Source organism: Myotis myotis, unplaced genomic scaffold (assembly GCF_014108235.1).
Source record: "Myotis myotis isolate mMyoMyo1 unplaced genomic scaffold, mMyoMyo1.p scaffold_m19_p_6, whole genome shotgun sequence".
In the NCBI taxonomy this organism is placed as follows: Eukaryota; Metazoa; Chordata; class Mammalia; order Chiroptera; family Vespertilionidae; genus Myotis; species Myotis myotis.
This window is the reverse complement of record NW_023416368.1, coordinates 77,733,786-77,750,989: the sequence shown is the minus strand read 5'-3', so window position 1 is coordinate 77,750,989 and position 17,204 is coordinate 77,733,786. Positions and strand designations below refer to the sequence as shown.

General features: G+C 56.6%; 2 protein-coding genes and 1 non-coding gene across 5 annotated transcripts; 2 read left to right on the top strand and 1 right to left on the bottom strand.

Moving 5' to 3' along the window:
• Window positions 1–1,977: 1,977 nt before the first annotated feature.
• On the top strand, window positions 1,978–2,079 carry LOC118659402. Its single transcript, XR_004968534.1, has one exon. It is a non-coding gene; the product is annotated as a U6 spliceosomal RNA (small nuclear RNA).
• Window positions 2,080–4,708: 2,629 nt separating this feature from the next.
• PRSS57 (serine protease 57) lies at window positions 4,709–10,265 on the top strand. 2 transcript variants are annotated; one of them, XM_036313429.1, is made up of 5 exons: window positions 4,709–4,824; window positions 5,269–5,444; window positions 7,080–7,224; window positions 8,699–8,962; window positions 9,946–10,265. In XM_036313429.1, exons 1-5 carry the CDS (start codon window positions 4,765–4,767, stop codon window positions 10,156–10,158), a joined length of 858 nt encoding a protein of 285 aa, XP_036169322.1. In that variant the 5' UTR covers window positions 4,709–4,764; the 3' UTR covers window positions 10,159–10,265. The 2 variants fall into 2 exon arrangements, with proteins under 2 accessions (XP_036169322.1, XP_036169321.1); XM_036313428.1 differs by having other exon boundaries at window positions 4,709–4,843; window positions 5,291–5,444.
• A 416-nt stretch (window positions 10,266–10,681) lies between these two features.
• On the bottom strand, window positions 10,682–16,751 carry FSTL3 (follistatin like 3). Of its 2 annotated transcripts, XM_036313426.1 has the most exons (4): window positions 16,543–16,751; window positions 14,991–15,176; window positions 12,726–12,941; window positions 10,682–12,201 (listed from the first exon to the last, which is right to left on the bottom strand). In XM_036313426.1, exons 1-4 carry the CDS (start codon window positions 16,643–16,645, stop codon window positions 11,828–11,830), a joined length of 879 nt encoding a protein of 292 aa, XP_036169319.1. In that variant the 5' UTR covers window positions 16,646–16,751; the 3' UTR covers window positions 10,682–11,827. The 2 variants fall into 2 exon arrangements, with proteins under 2 accessions (XP_036169319.1, XP_036169320.1); XM_036313427.1 differs by lacking the exon at window positions 14,991–15,176.
• Window positions 16,752–17,204: the final 453 nt, after the last annotated feature.

The window sequence follows — 17,204 nt, the reverse complement described above, 5'->3', positions numbered from 1 at the left end:
GCCCCACCCCGCGCCCGGAGTCATTCATCCCTTGTCCCAGGGTTCGGTGCTGGCGGCCAGGCTGGGTCTGTGCGCTAGCCCTAGATTGACCTGGACAAAACCCTGTCCCTCCCAGCGCCCGTTCCAGAAGGGAAGCGGGGGAGGGGAGGCAGGGGGCAAAGGACCAGTGGGACCCCGGGGCGCGGGGTGGGGCCAGGGGGGGGGGGGGGGAGAGTCCGGAGGCCGCTCCGAGGAGCTGCCGCCTCTGCTGCAGCCTGGCGGTCTGGAAGAGGAGCGTTCAGGTGGAGGGCACTGCAAGTGCAAAGGCGGGGCCGTGGGACCAAGCCAGGCCCGGCTGAGGAGGAATGATAATAACACAGCAATTCCTTAAGCTTCTGAGCACTTGCTGGGCGCTGGTCCTGGAGTTGGAGTTGGAGGAGGGTAAATGATTTAAATCTGCCTCAGCTCTCACAGCACACACTGCAGGCCTCTGTAGCCAGGATGAGTGAGGTGGCTAGAGGAGGGAGCAAGGAGAGCTCAGGCTTTGTCTTGAGGGCACTAGGGAGCCACAGCAGAGTTTAGAGCAGGAGAGGGACCAGCCTGATTTATTTTTGTGGTGGCCCCTCTGGCTGCCAGGTGGGGAGCGAATTAACAAGGGCAAAGCGGAGAGGCTTGGAGGCCTGGCAGAGGCTGAACTGGGACCCCCCTCAGGCTGAATAAGATTGAGAGGCAGGTGGATTGTGGACGGATCTTGAAGGGAGAGCTGACAGGATTGCTACCGACGGGTTGTGGGATGACAGGCATTGGAGTCTCCCCATTTCCAGATTGAGCCACTGGAAGGGACATATTAACATGATGGGGTTGGGAGGGACAACAAAGGGTGACGTTGGGTGGGCAGCTGGCCGTCCAGGTTTAGGGTGAGGCCCGGGCTGAGCTAGGGGAAGTCTGGACAAGATCATGTGAGAAGCAGGCACAGGCAGAAGACAGAGGCAACCAGTTCCCCTGCCTTCCCCTTGATTCCTTGCAGGCTATCTTGAGTCCTTCATGCTGCATGTGTCACGGTGTGAATCCCACAGACTAGGAGAGAGGCAGGACCTGTCACTGCCAACATGTAGACTGCGGCCATGACTTACCAGGTTCTTATAAGAACTCTAGTCCCCTGGCCCCAAACACACTTACTTACTGGGGTCTGGCTGGGGGGAGGGCAGGGAAGAGAGATTCTTCTAAAACCCTTCTAAACTATTTTCCTTTAAGTAAAATAGTTCTACTCAGCAGGTGCTTAATAAACGGATGTGTGTGCAAAGGGAAATAGCTTTGGATGGGCCCTAGAGAAGCATTAGGCTCACCCTAGAGGGGACAGGGACACTGCCACCTCTTTGTTTATAGGCCTTTTCATCTCCTCCTTTCTACAATAAATGTGCATTCATTTAGGATTAAAATAATGAGATAAATTAGCAAACTTAAAAAAAAAAAAAGACCCAGAGAAACATCAGGGGCCCTGGGCTTGAGTCCCAGCTCAGAGCCTCATGTGCTGTGTGACCCTGGGTCTGTTTCTTAACCTCTCTGAGCCTCATTTCTCCATCTCCTACGGCAGCTGGGAGGGTTAACAGAGTGAACACACAGGAAGGGCTTGGGACAGGGTGCAGCACACAGTAGCACAGGGTTTGGCAAACTACTCCTATAAAGGGCCAGATAATAAATATTTTCAGCATTGCAGCCGCAGGTCTTCCATTGCAACATGAAAGCAGCCAGAGGCAATATTTAGTACATGTATTGCTCAGCAAAAGGAAGCTGTGAGTAATTCCATCGCTGCCCCTCTGTCTCTGTGTTCACTCAGTCCAAAAGATTTATTGAGCACCTACTGGGCACCCAGCAGTGTTAGGTGCCAGATATGCAGGAATCTTATCCTCAGAGAAATGGCATTTTTTTGGTCTACTAAGTAAATGATTCAAGGTTTTAGGGATGCTGGATGCATTTTGTTTAAAAATAGGAAGAAGAGTGCTGGCTTGGGCAACACATGTGCTAAAATTGGAAGGATACCGAGAAAATTAGCATGGCCCCTGTGCAAGGATGACAAGTAAATTCAAGAAGTATTTTTTTAAAAAAGGAGCCCGTCAGGTGTGGCTCAGTGGTTGAGCATTGACCTATGAACCAGGAGGTCATGGTTAGGGCACATGCCCGGGTTGCCCAGTAGGGGGCGTGCAAGAAGCAGCAGATCAACGATTCTCTCTCATCACTGAGGTTTCTAGCTCTCTCTCCCTCTCCCTTCCTCTCTGAAATCAATACAAATATTTTTTTTAAAAGAAAGAAAATAGGAGGATGGAGAGGGACTGTTGGCAGCATCTCCCCTCCCACAAAACATATACATCTTTCTCAGCCTTAAACTTTCCAAGGCTCCCACCTCCTTCACATCAAAAGTCAAATTCCTTCCCACAACTCTCAAGGCCCTGCCTGGGAGCCCCAAGACCTCAACATCCACACCCCAGACTCAGGCATGCAGGCAGTTGCTTCCTAGAGGTAGTGACACATGAGCTGGGGAAATCAAGTCAGGCAGAGATGGTCGGGAGAAGCAGCCCAAGTAGCAGGGACAGCCCCCCAAAAGATGGGACAAGGCAGGGTGTGTCCTGAACTAGCGCACTGGGCTTGAGTTGACCTTTCACCCTCCAGAGAGGCGGCCACATCACCCAGTCCTCAATCCTCTGCTCAGTGTGCTGCAGCTCCCATCCCGCTGGGGCCACGCCCCCTTCCTGTACCACTTGCAACCACGGCTGCCATGATGATGCCTCTTCTCCTTCCGCCTCCTTAGCCACCTCTGCCCAGCACCCCTACCCCTGCTTTGAACCCACCTCACAGCTTGGCTGCTCCGGGACATCCTCTGGGGCCCTTGGACTCCAGGGGAAGTTTCACACTGGCCTCTGTGCAGGCCCCAAAAGCCCACTCCTCCTCTATCCCTGAGTCATAGATCCCTTTCCCTCCCTCTAGCCCTGACTTCAGCTCAGGCCTGTGTCTCCCACCCAGAAGGGGCCAAGGAGGTGTAAGCTAAACATGAGAGGGACTGTATCCCAGAAAAAAAGGGGCTCGAGCTTCCCCACCCCAGCTGTATAACCCCAACCCTTGGGCCCAGCTAGGTCAGGCCCTTTACAGAGCAGCATGCCAGAGCCCCGACTCCTGCTGTCTTCCTGGCCTGTTCCATGGCCCTGGGATCCCCAGCCTTCACAGGTGAGGGGAATGAGGACCTGATGGGGCTACCCAGCTCTGGCTGGTTCAGCATTGGTCCATCTACAGATCAGCAGAACCCAAAGTCACTCCCCAGGAGGGCTTGTGTCCTCTGCACCTGGGAATTCTCAGAAAAGAAATTAATATGACCATGAATCAATCTCCTCAACATATAAAGAGCTCTAACAAATTAATAATAAAAGTAGGGCCCTAGCTGGTTTGGCTCAGTGGATAGAGCATCGGCCTGCAGACTGAAGAGTCCTGGGTTCATTCCAGTTAAGTGCACATGCCCAGGTTTCGGGCTGGATCCCCAGTAGGGGGCACACAGGAGGCGGCCAATCAATGATTCTCTCTCATCATTGATGTTTCTATCTCTCTCTCCCTCTCCTTTCCTCTCTGAAATCAATAAAGATATTTTTTAAAATATATTTTATTGATCTTAGAGAGGAAGGGCGAGGGAGAGAGAGATAGAAACATCAATGATGAGAGAGAATCATTGATCGGCTGCCTCCTGCGTGCCCCTTACTGGGGATCGAGCCAGCAGCCTAGGCATGTGCCCTTGGCTGGAATCGAACCTGGGACCCTTCAGTCCACAGGCCAATGCTCTACCCATTGAGCAAAACCAGCTAGGGCAATAAAAATATTTTTTTTATAAAAAAATAATAAAAGTATAGTGTTTGGTAAAGGGCGCCATTATTATCATTATTATTGCTATCATCATTGTCACTGCTGTTGTTGCGTCTGCTCTGACTGGGAAAGCCACCCAAGTCCTCCATGGGAAGAACAGTCAAGGACTATAGCCCAAGAGTTCTGGGCTCATGACCACCTTCCAGGCAGCCCCAAACAAACCAGACTCCCCTCTCTGCACCTCAGGTTGGAAAATGGAAATATCGACCCCCATCCAGCCCATTTTGCAGGGCTTCTGGGAACTTGGTTAGTGGGGACCATGAAGGACAGTTGTCTGTTTCACAACTGCTCATCAGATGGGAAGGAAATGGGCCTGGCTGTGGGTAGAACTGGCCCCTGGCAGGAGCAATAGGAGCTGTCCTGAGGCTGCAACCCTGGCCTCTCACTCCTTCTCTGTGCCTCAGTTTCTCCATCTGTAGCATGGGGATAGAAACAATACCGACATTCTCGGGTCACTCCAGAACTAAATGAGGTTCCACACACCTGCAGCTTCAGTGATGCTTATACCAACCCCCCAAGGGTGTGTGGTTGGGGGAACTGACCAAGGTCTGGGGACAGATGCTGGATAAACTGAAGCACAGAGAGGGTAAGTGACCTCCAGGGCCCCAGGGACTGGTGGAGCCAGGGTATGCCTGGGCAGGCAGCCCCCTGCTCCCCCCACTGCTGTTTCCTCCTGTGCAATTATGATCAACAACCCCAAGGCCGTCAAATCATCGGTTTCCCACTATCACCAGCTCAGATCTGAGCGTTGCTGGTGGGGCCTGAAGGGGCCTCCAACCACAGACCACAGCTGAGTTCCCCCTTTCCAGGCCGTTGGGTGAGGGTAGGTGCCTTGGTCCTCAAAGCTCTCAGGGAGACTTTAGCCTTGAGAAGTCTGGGGCCATGGGGCCTGGGGCAGAGGGCTGGGACCAACTTTTGCTGACTATGGCCACTGCTCTGATGATGTCCATGAGGCTTCCAGGTAAGGACCCCCAGGAGTCCCCATATAGAGGCCCCATCAGGAACTCCCCAGGTGCCCCAAGGGCCCCTACCAGGCCCACCCCAGAAAATGCTGAGGTACCCCACACACGGGCCCCGACTTGGTTCAGCTACACAACCCCTGGCTGCTCTCTCTCTAGGGCCTCTCCAGGCAATGGGGTGGGAGGCCCAGCTGGGATCTTGCCCAGGCACAGGTGCAGGCCCAGGCCCAAGTTTTCTGGGGTCCAGTCCTCCTCCTGGCACATTCAAGGGCCTTCTCTGGGCTCCTTGTCACTCACTCTGTGTCCTTCTGCGTTTCTCTTTCTATCTCTGTCTCTCTCTATCTCTGACTCTTTGTCCCTCAACTTGACCCCCATTCTACCCAGTGCCTAAGCTGCCCCCATTAACCCATCTTCTGCCCTTCTCAACATACCCCTCCGCCCCTCTGCAGGCTCCTGGGGGGCTAGGATCATTGGGGGCCGAGAGGTGACCCCGCACTCCCGTCCCTACATGGCATCGGTGAGCTTTGAGGGCCAGCATCACTGCGGTGGCTTCCTGCTCCGTGCCCGCTGGGTGGTCTCAGCTGCCCACTGCCTCATTGACAGGTGAGCCCACCTGGGGGTCCCCCTCCTGCTTGCTGCCACTGGGGGCCCCAGAATGCTCTGGCTATATTTCAAGGGTGGGAGTGGGGAGGGGTGTTCCTGGTGTGGGCATTGCTACATTCCAGATGGGGGAAGGGTTGGGATGGCCAGACCCCACCCCCTTCCCTGGGGGTCTCTTGCAGGAGGAGGCATCTCTGGGGCCAGCTTTATGGGACAACAAAGGGGAAAAGTGGGACCACCCCCACCTTGTCAAGGATCCTCCATGATAATAAGTAGATGTTATCATCGCTGTGCTGGGTTTATAATCTACCTATACATATAAAAGCCTAAGCGACCAAACGACCTGTCGCCTGGTCGCTATGACACGCACTGACCACCAGGGGGCAGACGCTCAATGCAGGAGCTGCCCCCTGGTGGTCAATGTGCTCCCACAATGGGAGCGCCACTCAGCTGACCCATGGGTGCCAGAAGCAGGGCTCACGGATGGGGACTGACTGGGCTTGAGCCAGTGGCAGGCACGTGGGGCCAGGATGAGTGGGAGTGGGCAGGCAGGAGTGGCAGATGGCATTGGACTGCCAGTTTCGGCACAATCCCCACAGCCCACAGCGAGGACCCGACCAGTGCATGAATCCATGCACCAGATCCCTAGTAATTAATAACATTAACAATGAAATTATTGAAAAAAGAAAATTTCCTCCACCTTTCTATGTTCTTCCAGATGGCCTGATAATTAAATCTACATGAGACAGTTTAACAAAGGAAAATAATCAAATTTAATGCATACATACATGTGGATGGCCCACATACATGAGGGAGTCAGAGCCCCCACATCCATGAGAGGTTCAGGAACAGAAAGGACAGATGAGGTATCTATGTCACCAGAGCTAGGGATGAGGCATCAGCGGGAAGAAGGGTCATCCTCAAGGCCTTCAGTAATTAGAAGCTTGCCCTGCCCTCCAGATAGGTCATAAAACGTTATCTTTGGTGGTAACTCTCATTATGGGCCAGGCCCCCAATTTAGACTCATGTAGGTGGTTAAGCAAGAGATAGAAGTTTCTTGTGAGCCCAGAGGGTCTTGATGGCCTTCAGCTCAAAATAATCCACATGTCAGTCTGGCCAGTGTGGCTTAGTGGTTGAGCTTCGATCTATGAACCAGGAGGTCATGGTTGGATCCCCAGTCAGGCACATATCTGGGTTGCAGGCTCGATATCCAGTAGGGGGCGTGCAGGAGGCAGTCGATCAATGATTCTCTCTCATCGTTGATGTTTCTCTCTCTCCCTCTCCCTTCCTCTCTCTGAAATCAATTAAAAAAAAAAAAAATCCCAATGCTAAAGGGGCACATCTTGGGGAGGCATGTCCTGAACCTCCTCAGAGATAATGTTATAATTGAGGTGGGAATTATAATAAATATAAAAATATTCAATTCGTCCTAAATATAGCTTAGTTATTAGAATTAGTATTGCGATATTAGCATTAATACTGTAATTGAGGTGGGAATGAAACAAACATAATTATCATCACAGGGTTGACATCAAGGTTAAGTGGGTTGCCGTGCACCAGTTTTGCCAATGGGGCTACCAAAGCCTGTGCCAGGCAGCCTTACCCCGGTCTCCCTCACTATACCCCTCCCCACTGCAGAGACCCACGAACAGTCCGGGTGGTGCTGGGGGCTCACAACATTCGCACCTCGGAGCCCACCCAGCAGGTGTTCAGCGTCTCAGCTGTCGTCAGGCACCCTGACTACCAGCCCACAACCCACGCCAATGACATCTGCCTGCTGCAGGTGAGCTTCACGGGGAGGAACACTGGATGTAAGTCTGACCTGTCCCCGCTACTCCCATGATGACTGAACCTGTTTTAAAATAGCTGAAGGATCCTGAAACACCTGAGTCAGGTGAAGTCTTTGCTCAAATGTCCCCTTCTCGGGAGACCTTCTCTGATGACCCCCTCATCCTGCAACCTGCCCCTGTCCTGCTGTCCCTTCTCCCTGTTCCACCTTTCTTATGTCCAGCACGACTGTCACCTGCTAGCAGCACCTGCACATTTGCTGCTTCACCATTGTTCACTGCCTCCTCTGGACCTGAGGGCAGGGATTTTTGCCTCCTTTATGACCGTTCATTGCTCACAGCAGGTGCTCAATGTTCAGGCTGGCAGGGGGAACAAACGGGGCACTAGGGCCACGAAAGACCTCAATTCCCTGCTACTTGGGCCCTTCCTGGGGCTTTCTGGCCAGGAAGTGGCTTCACCCATAAATGTGAATTTCCCTCTGCTTCCCCATGGGGTGTGTCCTTTACAACTACCCCCCTGCAGTTCCTACCCAGGCACCCCAAATTCAACTCCAGGAACCCCCAGGGCCTCTGTTTCAAAGGGAGAATGCCCCAAACTTGCCCTCCAAATGTGTTGAAAAGTTAAAAGGGGGAGATACTCAATATGACTGGATGGATCCCGGGGAACAGGAAGGTCAGGGTTATGGGGTTCTCTTGGCAAATAAAAGGGGGGCAGTGGATGTCAGCAGCCAACGCCTGGATTTTACTCACCTGTGGAACCCCAAAGCTTGGAACCCACTGCTCTGACTCACCCATCCCATTGTGCAGATGGGGAAACTGAGGTTGGGGTGGTCAGCGATGTGCCCAAGGTCAGGGGGTGTGTACCAAAATTAGGGGCCCACGTCATTCATTCCAAAACTGTTGATTGAGTGCCAGCTGTGTGCCGGTCAGCAGGGACACAGCCAGGAACAAGCCATGGGGCTGACCCCCTTAAAGCCTTCAGTCTAACCGGGTGGCAGCTGGGTATCTGGCCATGACAGGGGCACATGGCTGCCCAGAGGAGGCACCAGGCTTAGCCTGGGAGTCTTGGAGAGCTTCCTGGAGAAGGTGGTGTCTAAGCTGGATAGGAAAGGTGCTCCAGGTGGGGGATACAGTATGAGCAAAAGTGTGGGGGTGGGCCCAGGACATGACAGTAAATTTATTCTGGCTAGAGGGGGGGAATTAATGGGGGGCAAGCATTTTATTCCAAGGGCAATAAAGGAGCAATGGGAGTGCTTAGAGCAGGGAAGGAGATGCTGTTTAGAAAGACCATTTGGGTTGAGTGGGTAAGGGCTGATGGACAGGGGGCATGTGGTGGCAAAGCAGTGGGCCTTCTGAAAGCCATTGCTTTCTCTCCATAAGGCCAAGAGATCAGGTGTCACAGGTGGGTAAACTGAGGCAGGAGCAGTGGTGATGGTTTGGGTGGTCCAAAACTCAGTGTTCTCCCCGTAGCTGAACAGCTCTGCCATCCTGGGTCCTGCAGTGGGGCTGCTGAGGCTGCCCCAAAGGGGCACCAGGCCACCCAGGGCCGGGACGAGGTGCCATGTGGCCGGCTGGGGCTCTGTGTCCAACTTTGAGGACTTGCCACCTGGGCTGATGGAGGCCGAGGTCCGCATGCTGGGCCTGGACGTCTGCAATAGCTCCTGGAAGGGCCAGCTCAGCCCTGCCATGGTCTGCACCCAGAGTGGGGACCGACGGCGGCGAGGCTTCTGCTCGGTAAGATATTCATTGTCCGTCCCTCCCACTTACCACATGGGGGGACCAAGGCTCACAGAGAAGGGTCAGAGCTGGGCAGAGCCTTGGGAACCAAGTCCAGCTTACCCTAGACCAGACCATGTATGACTGTGCCGTGCACAAAGAGCTACAGATTTGTGTATTTATAAACAGGATCCAGTACAGGCGGTAACAGATCTCCAGGAAGGAGCTCCTGCTCCTAATACCCTGACCCTGGTGCAGAGGAAGAAACTCAGCCTGGAGGGTCTTTTGTTTTAGGCAAGAGAGTCCAATGGTTCAGAACACAGGTTCTGGAGCCCAACTGCCTGGGCCCAAGTCCAGACTGTGCCACTTTCTAGGCCTTGGAAAAGTCGCTTCACTTCTCTGGACCTCACTCCATCTTCTCTATCTATATAGAACTGCCACTCAGAGGAGCAGAGCTAATTCCAGATGACAATTAGGGTGCTAGGGCCAGGAGGGGAGGGGAGAGGAGGAAACAGGAGTTTTAGGGTGACTATTCAGAAGGCTTCTCTGAGGAGAGCACCTTTGAGCTGAGACTTGAAGCAGCCTTAAGATCTGAGGGAAGGCATGACAGGCAGAGAGACAGTCACAGGACTGCCATGCACAGCTGTTCAGGTCTGTACTGCACAAACAGCTGCAGAATTCTGTTTATACAAGCAGTGTCCAGTAGGGGACAGTAACAGGTCTCAAAGACACGCGGAAGCTTAGTGGCTGATGAAGCTTGGCTTGCTCTAGGAAGAGCCAGGAAGGCTGGTGTGGCTGGAACCAGATGAGTGAGGGAGAGAGATGTGGGCAGGATCCTCAGGGTCTTGAAGGCTGAGGTGAGGGTTTAAGAGCACTCAGGGGTCGTGGAAGGATTTTGAGGGCAGGAAAGGGTCCTGGTGGGCGTTACATGTAGAAGCTCCTTCAGGCAAAGTGAGGCTGAGAGAAGAACCCCTGAGCTCACCTTTCCCTTCATCCCCCAGGCGGACTCCGGGGGGCCCCTGGTGTGCAGGAACCTGGCCCATGGCCTCGTTTCCTTCTCTGGCCTCTGGTGTGGCGACCCCAAGACCCCAGATGTATACACACAGGTGTCTGCTTTCGTGACCTGGATCTGGGGTGTGGTTCGGCAGCGACCCCACAGCCCCCAACTCAGCTCCTCACCCAGGACCACTGGGGCCCCCACAGGAGCTTCCTGAACCACAGCAGCACGGTGTACCCAAATGAGATGACAACCGATGCAAACAGTTCTGGCCTGGAAGATTCTATGGCTGGGGCAGGGGGTCCACAGAACCTTCCAGGGAGCTTGGAGGGTGGGTGGGCATAAATTCCAAACAAAAAGGGCCAGAATATCTGAATAAAATGTTAACTGACAACCAGACATGATGGTCTACCCACATCCCTTGAGTTTCTTCTTGGCCTCAAGGTGGCTGAGGGTCCAGATGAGCCACTTCCTCCCTTGGTCGCCTTTCTCTTCCACCCACTCCCACCACCACTCTACCTGTCTCAGCCCTCTCCCTGGGTGCTGCCCACTGCCAGAGCTAGACACTGAGGCCAAGATGGACAGTGGCTGCCCCAAGGACATATGCTCATGCTCTTCCAGATGCTTCCTGAGCCCCCACTTACTACCCTAATAGTAACCCAGGCTCCAGACTAGTGCCCTCTACCAAAGTGGGCAGCACAGAGGCTCAGAGAGAGAGTAGACCAGGAATTGACCCCAAGTAGCTTTTTACAATCTTTATTTCTTTGGTGAGGCAGGACCCCAGGGCGGGGAAAATTGCCTGATTGGGTGGCTTGGGCAAACTCACCTACTCAAGGACACTTTTCTGGGTGACATAGGTAAGGCACTTCCTGGGGGCTGGGAGAGGGTGGGCACACTGCCCCCTGAGCTCCTTGCCCCAAACTTGAGGAGCTGAATTCCCATATCGGGTCTGATCCTCTGGTCTACACAAAGGCACAAGGAGGTGGCATTGAGTGACAGCCCAGGAATGCAGGGAATTGGCCCTAGGCTGGGGTTGAGACCCCTGAGCCTAGCTGCTGGGCAATGAGGGTTCACCTAGGAACTGGGCCTAGAGACCCAAGGGTAGGCCTCATGATACCAAGGGGTCCTGTGTCTGGACCTCACCTGTGGACGGGTCAGCAGGCACTAGGGGTGCTGTTCAGACACGTAGCTCCAGGAGGCCAGGTGTGCAGTGGGCCTTGGTGTCTATATCCCACCGGATGAGTAGGGGCTCCTGGGCCCCAGGAGATCTCACCCGAAGTGGATTGGGCCCTGTTCTGAGCTAATGCTGAGCTGAGGCCTATGTCAGGAGGCACAGACAGTGCCTCCCTGACAAGGGGATAAGCTGGGCTTTTCTCAGGGGCCTTTACAGGACCTACTGGGTACATGGAGGCAGTGGGGAAGGAAAGCCCTGAATACTTGGGTTGGTAGGGGACAGACTGCTTCCTTGACCTGTCCGGGGTTCTGAGCATGTTCTGAGGTCCATGTATATGGCACCCAGGTTGTGGACCCCTCCCCATCCCTTGGTTTCTGTTCTAGAAGGCTAGGGTGCCTTTTCATTAATTGCTGGCAGAGAACTCTCAGACCTCTCAGTGGCAGTGATAATTAATAATTCCAGAGGGAACAGAAGCAGGGTCGTCTTGAACAGTAGTAGGGTGTTTGGGGTGGAGGGTTCCCCTACCAGCACTGCTCCCAGGCCTCCTCCCACCAATTCTTCCAAGATATGGTTGGGGGGAAGGGTCCAGGGCTCCCGCAAGTGGTCCGGTCCTGGCTCTGGGGAGTGTCCATGGGACATAAATTAGGCTTTGCTCTGGCAATAAATAAAATGGGGGAGGCCTTGAACGCCAGGCCCAGGCCACCCTGTTAAGTCACACAAAGTTCTCCTCTTCTTCCTCCGACTCAACATCTGCTGGCTCAGGGGTGCCTGCTGAGTAGGAGGGACGAACAGAGAAATGGGGGTACGGAGAGGGGCTGGGGCCTACAGCCCACCACTGCTCCCCGCTCCGCCCCGCACCTGCGCAGCTGCCCGGGTGTCGCACGCCAATGGAACGGCCCAGGAAGCAGGTGGCCTGGCGGAGGTGGCACGAAGACATGTAGGTGACGTTGTTGTTGCCGCAGAGTTCCTGGCCAGGGCTGGAGGGCGCGGGGCAGGGCGCAGCGCGACACATCACGCAGTGGGCACTGCCTGTCTGGTCCACCACGCACGACTGTGGCCGCTGGCACACCACGTGCGCGCAGGACTCTGTGGATAGGGCGCCAGGGCGGGTCAGGGGCGCCACCTGGAGGACGAACCCCGCCCACAACACTGAGGGCACCCTCAGGCCCGCCTCCTCGGTTGTAGCAGAAGCCCAACCCCTTCAACGAGACCTCGCCCACAGCCCAAGTCCACCCTCAAGCCCCGTCCCCTCTTATTGCACCCTCAAGCCCCTGAGTCACGCACCCATACTTCTCACCCCACGTGAGCCCCAGAACCCCTTTCCAAACTTCCACCCTACTCTTCCTTATTCTCGATCCCACAAAGACCCAATCCACTGACGCTTTCCCAGCAGCATGAAGACTCCCTTTATTAGACTCCGCCCACGACCTCGCCACCTAGGCCCCGCCCACCATAAGCCCGGCCCCAACCCTCAAGACCTCTACCTACACCGCTAGGCACGACGCACCGGAGGCCCCGCCCTCCCGCAGGCCCCGCCCCCTGCACTGCGGCCCGGGTACGGAGGCGCCCGCCCGGTGGCTCCACCCCCAGAAGGCCCCGCCCCAACGTACTGCGGCAGCGGCCCCTGTACATGACGCGCAGGTCTGGGTGGCCGCGGCAGCGCGCTGCGCGCAGCTCGCACTCGTCACGGTAGGTGGCGCCGTCGGAGCCGCAGACCTGTAGGCGCGCCGGGAGCTCCTCGCAGTCCGGGGTGCACTCGCAGCGCGGGCGGCCCCCCAGCATGCGGCACGCCTTGCCGGGGCCGCACTCCACGCCCTCGCACGAATCTGCGGACACAGGACGTGCGCCCGTGGGCTGGGGCTCGTGGCCGTGGCCAGAGGTCTTCTGAGTCCACGGCGCCTCGCCCCCTTTTCTGAGGGCTAGCGGCCGGGCCGGAGTGGGGGACTGTCCGAAGTCGGGGCGCACGGCGAGGATACTGAGTCGGGGTCGGGGTGCGGGTCGGTTGTGGGAGAGAGTCAGCCACTGTCCTGGTGAGCGCCTGGGGCTGGGGGCTGTGTCTGGAGGCGGGCCTCAGTGTGGGCGGGAAGGGCGTCTCTGCCCCAATCTTGGGGTCCAGCCCGCGCTACTGACGTCTGTTCCCTGACTCGACTCGCGTTTCTGGGCAGGCCGGCGGGAGGCCCTGCTGCGTCAGCCCGGGGGTAGGGTGGGGGGCTCCACCCCATCCAGGCAGTGTCCTTGCCCCATGCCTGCCAGAACCTCCCCAGAGGAGGGGACAGGGAGGGCGGGGCGTTGGCGCCTGGCATGAGGCTCACTTCCTGGGGAGCGGGCCTCTGAACTGGGAGTTACCCACCCCTCGCAGCCCCATTTCTCAGGTAGGGAAACAGGTCTGACCAGGGGAAGTCTGCCTCTTGGGTCCCTGCCCCTGTTCAGGCCCCGTCCTTTGGAAATGCAAATCAGACCCCACTAATGGCTGCTCCTGCCTCTCAGGCTCTCCCAGGCTCATTGCAGCCTCCCAACCACTGAACGAGGTCATGCTGCTTGGAAAATTGAGGCCCCTCACTGCTGTGAGTGGAGAAGAGCCAGGAGCACCTCAGCATAGCTCCAGGCCAGATCCTGGATGGACACTCCACCCCCCCCAACCTCCCAACCCCAACAACTCAGCTCTGTTGCTGGTGGGTCTGGAGGGCAGACTCCGAGCCAAGTTTACACTCTAGCCTCAGTTTCCCTGTGTACAGAGTGGGGCTGATGGGGGAACCCACCTTACAGGATAAAATAAGTGGATGCTACTACTAAGAGAATGCACTGCGCCCCCACATTGGTTACCCATGCCAGGGCATGTGGGCTGCACCTGGGCGCCGACCGCCCACATACACATCTGGAAATGTTCTGCCTGTGTGGCTTCATACAAGAGGGAGAAGTGGGGGCTGAGTTCCTGTCCCCAAGGCCAGAATGGGGGGTGGGGTCCTGGACCATCTCATGTCCAGGCCAGGCATTTTTTTGAAGTCTGTCCTCCTCCCAGAAGCCAAAGGGGGTTCTAGAGTGAGCCAGGGTACATGGTGTTGACTTTAGGACCACCCAGCCAGGCTGATCTGGGATTAATCACATCTCAGAGCTCAGCCAGGCTCCTCAGCTTGGCCTTCTTCAGGTCTGCAGCCCTCAGCTCCAGCCTCCTCCCTGCTCCCCTGCCCTGACCCCACCCACCAGGACTCCATCCCAGGCTATGGTATCTGCTAATGCTCCCCCCACCCGCCCCCCTACTTTCTACAGCTGTAAACTCCTAATCATTCCCCAACACCCTGTCTCTAATGCCCACTTCCTTCAAATCATGTCCCTTCTAGGTCCCTGCAGGTTCAGCCCTGACCACAGGGGTGTGGGAGAGTCCTTGAAGAACTCCTTGTTGGATGGAGGAGGCAGCATTTCTCAGAACATGGTCCAGAAGGCCCATGATTACTAAACATGCAGCTGGGGTCCACCACAGTTCCCTGGAATATGTGGGGTTAAGGGCAGATAAGGATAGTTGGGACACTGAGTGTGGGGTCACAAACCAGAAGGGCCCATCAGGAAAATCTGCTTTCCCAGGAGCTAGTTGTGAGTTGAGTATACTTCCACCAGGTGGGGTGCAGGTGGGAAAGGCCATCCTGGCAGAGGGCTTGGGATAAGTAAAGGCCCCGAGGATGGAAACCAAGCTGGGGAGTCCTCAGAGCTTCTTCCTGAATCCTCAACTGAGGGAAGCTGAGACCGGGATCCCCTCCACAACTGCGCCTCTCAGCAGCCTCAACTTCCTCCTGCATACCCCCAAGACGGGGAGCTTACTTCCAGCAGGTCCACCTTCGACTATAGTGACCTTGGATTGTGGCTGACGCCTGGGGTCTCACCTTTGCAGGGGAGGCAGTGGACAAGGCCCAAGAAGCCCAGGAGGCTGATCTTGTTCCCTGGGTGGGTGAAGTTGGACCAGGCAGTGTCAATGTTGCCAGAGGCACAACACTCAGCCTGGCTCACATCGGTCTTCAGCACCAAGCTGCAGGTGGCCTCTTTGCCCTGCTGGAGCCAGCAGACACCACCTGTGGACCAGGAGGGCAGTTCCTATGGGACCAGAGGTGCCCTCCTGTACCATTCCTGACACCCAAGCCTGGACCTTCCACCCAGCTCCCAGCCCTGGGGATGCATACAGTTGGTACTCAGTAATTCCTAAGAGGGTGATCTACTCCCAACCTGGGAAGGAGGAGCTCCAGATCCTTTTGGGATCCTCCTCTCTGAGCCTCACCCTCCAACTACTCCACCACGAACCCCTAGCCAACCCCCAACCATCCTGGAAGCTCTCCTCTATCCACGCACCCCCTTCATCTCCCCCCCTACCCACCCAGGCCTGGCATCCTGCCCAATCAAACACCCAGAGCTGGATGTGTCAGGGTCAGCAGGCTCTGGAGCTGCCTCTACTGCCTCTGCCCTTTGTCTAAACAGCACCCGAGGGCATGCAGAACCCCCTTCTCCTTGCAGCACTGCGCCCGCCCCCCCCATCGCCCCCCCCCATCGCCCCCCCCCCCCCCCCATCGCCTGGACTGCCTCTTACTCACTCCAAGTTGGGAACATTCCCTTTGCATGAGCTCACTGTCTCCCCGGGGACATGGCCTTCGGGGAGGGGGCTCCACTCTCCCTCCCTTCCCTCCATGCAGGGCTGGATGGAGCGGCTGGGTATGGGGGGGCGGGGGTAGATGGCCTCAGTTTCTTCACCCTTAAATGGGGGTAGGAATAGCCATGCCCCCATCCCAGAGAGCTCACTGGTTCCCAGGTGCTGTACTGAGTGCCTCCCAGGGACCAACTCTGGGAAGTCAGCACCTGGTGCTCATAAAACGGGAAACAGACCAAGAGTGGTCTCCCAGTGAGTGGCAGGTAGGATGTTCCAATGACCCCTCGGCCTAAGCCAGACGCAGGGAAAATCTGAAGCCCCTGCTGGAGGTCCTGGGTCCGGCCACCTAGCCCTGCCTCTCTGAGGTGTCAGGACCCAGATAGTACGGCTTCCAGTTCTGGCTCTGCCACTTACAAACTGTGTGATCCCATACCTCAGTTTCCCCCATCTGGAAACCAGTCATGATGAGTTCCCACACCATTGGACTGTTACATGGTTTCAGGGAGGTAAGAGGTAGACACGAAGCGCTCAATAACTATCAGTCCTTGTGACTACTATTAATCATCATTGTGAGAGTCACATCTGTTCTGACCTCCTGATTACCCTCTTTCAGGCCCTTTGGGGCTGGGGGAGGGGGAGCCCCAAGACCTCCCGGATTCAATCTGCAGCGGCCTCTGGTCATCGCCCTCCACCTCCCAGCTGCAGCCGCCGCTACGACCCCCAACATTCCCCCATCCGCATTCCGGGCAGGCCCACGTGGGTGGTCCACCCCACCCGCCTTTTCCGGCCACCCCACTCACCGGGCGAGGGGTCCCCCGAGCCTACGGAGCCCACGAAGCCCACGGCCCAAGCCAGGGCCCCCCAGGGCAGTGGCCACAGTGGCCCGGGCGCCCTGGGACGCATGGCGAACACAGAGACGGCAGCGGCGGCAGCGGCCCCCGCGTCGGACCGGGACGCGCAGGCGGGCAGCAGGGAGGGCGGCGGCACCGACTTCCCAGTGCTCCGGGCCGGCGCTCCCTATAAAGGTCCCGCGGGCGGGGCCGGGCCGGGGCGGGGCGCGTGAATGGCGGGGCACGAGGCAGAGTCGTGCGCGATGTGTGCAGGGGCTGGGCCTGGCCACCGGGGGTGGCGGCTAGTGGGTGGTGGCCCGACCTGGGAGCCTTCGTATGGCTGTAGCGAAGGCAAGGGGGCCAAATTGTGATCGTGGTGTGAGTTCGAGGCGTCACCGTGAGTTTGGGGTTCTTCAGCTGAAGGGTTGTGGCTGAGCTAACCGGTTACTCATGGGGAGTGTGTACCACCTCGTGGATTGCATGTGGTCACTTGCATGGCTCATATGAGATCCTCCCCTCCCTATTCGGCCCCATACCCACACTGGGGGACCTCAGCCCCAGACTGGCTGCTCACACCCCAGGCCACCACCTAGCTCCTGGCTGCTCTAGCCAGTGGGCACAGCTGGGTGTGA

What these genes read in the sequence shown, in the direction of transcription:
- PRSS57 (XM_036313429.1), top strand. Translation starts at nt 4,765, where the DNA reads ATGGGGCCTGGGGCAGAGGGCTGGGACCAACTTTTGCTGACTATGGCC. An exon ending in CTATGGCCACTGCTCTGATG is followed by an intron (nt 4,825 to 5,268) that starts ATGTCCATGAGG and finishes GCCCTTCTCAAC; the next exon opens with ATACCCCTCCGCCCCTCTGC. An exon ending in GCCCACTGCCTCATTGACAG is followed by an intron (nt 5,445 to 7,079) that starts GTGAGCCCACCT and finishes TCCCCACTGCAG; the next exon opens with AGACCCACGAACAGTCCGGG.
- FSTL3 (XM_036313426.1), bottom strand. Translation starts at nt 16,645, where the DNA reads ATGCGTCCCAGGGCGCCCGGGCCACTGTGGCCACTGCCCTGGGGGGCC. An exon ending in CTCGGGGGACCCCTCGCCCG is followed by an intron (nt 15,177 to 16,542) that starts GTGAGTGGGGTG and finishes CCTGGTCCACAG; the next exon opens with GTGGTGTCTGCTGGCTCCAG. An exon ending in GTACAGGGGCCGCTGCCGCA is followed by an intron (nt 12,202 to 12,725) that starts GTACGTTGGGGC and finishes CCCTATCCACAG; the next exon opens with AGTCCTGCGCGCACGTGGTG.